General features: G+C 46.6%; 1 protein-coding gene across 1 annotated transcript; it reads left to right on the top strand.

Moving 5' to 3' along the window:
• Positions 1-922: 922 nt before the first annotated feature.
• LOC123024119 (uncharacterized protein K02A2.6-like) lies at positions 923-2,402 on the top strand. The gene is made up of 2 exons (XM_044431491.1): positions 923-2,024; positions 2,359-2,402. The coding sequence occupies exons 1-2, from the start codon at positions 957-959 to the stop codon at positions 2,365-2,367; spliced, it is 1,077 nt and encodes a 358-aa protein (XP_044287426.1). The 5' UTR covers positions 923-956; the 3' UTR covers positions 2,368-2,402.
• The last annotated feature ends 1,535 nt before the right edge of the window (positions 2,403-3,937 follow it).

Below are 3,937 nucleotides of genomic sequence, written 5' to 3'. Positions count from 1 at the left end.
TTTCAGTGGAGGGTTTGAAGGCTGACCCAGAAAAAATCAGGGCCATACTGGATATGCCGCAGCCGGAAAATGTGAAATCTCTGCAGCGCTTCATAGGATTTGTTACCTATTTGGCAAAATTCCTACCGCATCTCTCGGAGGTTTGTGAGCCTTTGAGAAGACTTCTGGACAAAGATGCTGTTTGGCATTGGCTTCCTAAGCATGATAAGGCAGTGCAGGAAATCAAACGTTTGGTCACGGATACATCTGTCCTTAAATACTATGACGTTACAAAACCGGTAACCATTCAAAGTGATGCAAGCAAAATTGGACTCGGGTGTTGCCTGCTGCAAGATGGACAGCCTATTGCTTTTGCTTCAAGGGCACTGACCCCTACAGAGCAAAACTATGCACAAATAGAGAAGGAATGTCTGAGTATTGTGTTCGCCTGCCAGCGCTTTCACCACTATCTTTATGGTCGTGACAAGATCACGGCAGAAACTGACCGTAAGCCTCTGATATCTATTTTCAAGAAGCCGCTTTTGTGTGCACCTAAGCGCTTACAGAGTATGTTGCTTACGTTACAAAACTATTGTCTCAATGCGGTTTATAAACCTGGATCTGAAATATACATCAGTGACGCTCTTAGCAGAGCTACTGCAGCAGGTGGTACATTTGAATGTACACAACACACCGTGTGCAATGTCCAACAGGACCTGGATGCCCTGTCACAGATTAATCATTCGTACTATGTAAACGTCACAGACCAGCGACTGCATCAGATAAAACAGCACACAGGAATTGACGAAAGTTTGCAGGGACTTAAATCTGTTGTTCGGACTGGCTGGCCAGATTCAAAGGAAGAGGTGCCATTAATTGTGAGAGAATACTGGACTTTCAAAGACAAAATTGGCATTCAGAATGGCATACTATATAAGGGGCCAAGAGTCATCATTCCTAAATCTTTGAGGTCGGAGATGTTGAAACGCATTCATGCCAGTCACATTGGTGGAGAAGCATGCTATAGGCAGGCACGAGATACCCTTTACTGGCCCAACATGCAGAATGAGATTAGAGACTTTGTTAGTCGTTGCTCAGCATGCAATGAGTATGCACAAGCACAACAGAAAGAACCCATGATGTCACATGTGCTGCCCACCCTGGCTTGGCAAATTGTAAGTATGGATTTACTGAGTTATGTGGGGCAAGATTTTTTATTAATTGTTGATCACTATTCTGACTTTTGGGAAATTGAGCTCCTTCCTGACCTGTCTGCTGAAACTACAATCAGGCGCTGTAAAGTACAATTCGCACGTCATGGCCTACCAGATAGGGTAATCTCAGATAATGGACTCCAATTTGCATGTGAGCAATTCAGAAGGTTTTCTACAGATTGGGGATTTGTGCATGTTACCTCATCCCCGCGGCACCCACAAGCTAATGGCAAAGCAGAATCAGCTGTAAAGATAGTGAAGAACCTTTTCAAGAAGTCCAAGTATGATGGTAGTGACCCATGGAAGGCCGTTCTACATTGGAGGAACACCCCGACTGAAGGCATGGACAGTGGTCCTGCACAGCGTTTGATGTCAAGGAGACTGAAGACGTCATTGCCTGTGGCCAACAAACTGCTCGAAACTTGTGTGGTTACAGGTGTTCTGGAGAAATTGCGACGGAGGAAACAAATCTCCAAACTGACATACGTCATGTCTGCCAAAGATTTACCAGAACTAAGCATTGGAGAGCCAATCCGTATGAAGCCACTTCCTGGCGACAGGACTGGTCGCTGGAGACTGGGTACCTGTGTTCAGAGGGTTGCCCCTCGCTCTTATGTTGTGGATGTGGACGGCAGTCTCTACTGTCGCAATCGAGTGGATCTGCAAGTGGCAGAACAACCCACCTCACAAACTTATGAGAGTCCTGCACATGATTCTCCAGAGGTGTTCAGTGCCCCTAGTCCCACTGGCCCAAGTAAGCAATATAGAGACAAGGCTACCGTCATATCTGAAGGAAACAATGAGGACGAAATAATGCAACCGCACATACCAGTAAGTTCTTCTGTACCAAACACACCAGTCAGGAAACAGGACAGTCTCTTATCAACACCTTCTGGAACTAAACAGCCTTCACCAGGCAAAATCCCTGTGGCCTTGGGAAGCGGCCGAGTTTCAAGACCTCCAGATAGACTTAATCTGTAGCCTATCTACTAATAGTACAGTATGTTATGTTTAAGATTGTTTGGGATCTGTTTTGAGTCTACTTGTTTACACACTGTTGAATCATATGTAAAAGAGGGGAGATGTTATGGAGTTACTATAACTACCAATAGCAATATCGCCTTGCTCTTATACTTCCTGTTCCTGTCCTTTACCTTTGACCCAGATGCAATAACACAGTGCTTCAGGCTCCTCGGACTAACAGCCTGCAGCGTCGTCCTTTCTGTACATGAAACAACTGGGGGCATTCAAAAAGCAACTGGACAGCCCTCTGAGTGGGATGGTGTAACATGGCACCCTGCAACAGCAGGGGGTGGGACCCGATGGCCTTCATGGCCCCTTCCAGCGCTACTATTCCACGATTCCACCAGCAGTCCTCTTCCACGTCAGGTGTAGCAGCCCAGATGACAGCAGCACAGGCTGCCGAAAAGACACTGTTAGCAGTCACTTGGGGCTCGATTCCTGGTAAGCCCTGCACAACCAACCTTCTGCAGCAGGTGCAGTCACGCAAACGGTGGCTACACATAGCACAGAAAACAATGCTACTTGCTCAACACATCGGACTCACCTCCTGGCAAGTACCCCACAATCCCCTGGGAGCCCTCACTCAGACTAGGGGCTGCTGCAAAGCACTCTGGGAGCCGAACCCAGGGAATCCAATGAATTCCTCACACATTGTTATAAATTTCATGGGTGGGCAGGACCGCAGCACTTTTAGACTGAGTTTTAATTGTCTCTGTTTACAATTTTAATGATTCTGTTATAATGGTTATGATTTAAATAAACTCAGTTTCTGCTTTTGTGTGGATTATGGGCTTTAGAACATTATTTCAGGGGTAGCCTTCCTTACACAAGACACTTTGAAACTGCCTTTCTGGTGGAAGGCCGTGAGCACATTTAGCAAATGAACTCAGACTCGGGCAGAGCAGTTTCCTGGCATTTCTTCTGGCCTAAAACTGCTTTCTAGTCATGTCGTGTGCAGCACTTTTGCCAGAGGCCCTGAGGGAATTCGTCTTAAGGCAAAAATACCACACAACGAGGCAAAGCCAGGAAAGGTGGGTTTAATTTAGCCATTTCAAACTTAAATTTTAGACCCTGGACTTAAATGAAGCTCTGAAACCAATGTGCATGCCCAGCCTGCCACATCTTGACTATCGTGTGATTCTTTGTGTGCTTGTCTTGAAAAATGAGAAAAGATACTTCAGCAAGCAGAATTAGTTCTGATGTGTCCTGCTATATCCATAGAATCATAGAATCCTAGATTAGTAGAGTTGGAAGGGGCCAGAGGACCATCAGGTCCAGCCCCTGCTCAGTAGGACTCCCAGTTGAGCCATCCCTCTCAGAGGGCTGTCCAGCTGCATCTTGAATGCCTCCAGTGTGGGAGAGCCCACAACGTCCCTAGGTCATGGGTTCCATTGTCATGCTGCTCTGCCAGAAATTTTTCCTGATCTGGCTTCCTGTAACTCAAGTCCATTGTTCCATTTCCAGCACTCTGGGATGACTAAGAGATCCCCTCCTTCCTCTTTGTGACAGCCTTTCAAGCACTTTCAAGTATATCTCCCCTCAGTCTTCTCTTCTCAAGGCTAAACATGCCCTGTTCTCTCCATCTGTCCTCACAGGGCTTTGTTTCCAGACCCTGGTTCATCCTTGCCCTCCTCTGCTCTCTTTCAAGCTTGTCTGCATCTATCTTCCTCTGCAGCGCCCAGAACTGGACACAGTACTCTAGATGAGGCCTCACCAGTGCC

This window comes from Varanus komodoensis, unplaced genomic scaffold (genome assembly GCF_004798865.1).
Source record: "Varanus komodoensis strain SLA01 unplaced genomic scaffold, ASM479886v1 scaffold22, whole genome shotgun sequence".
In the NCBI taxonomy this organism is placed as follows: Eukaryota; Metazoa; Chordata; class Lepidosauria; order Squamata; family Varanidae; genus Varanus; species Varanus komodoensis.
Note: the sequence above shows the minus strand (reverse complement) of the source record. Positions and strands in the feature narration are given on the sequence as shown.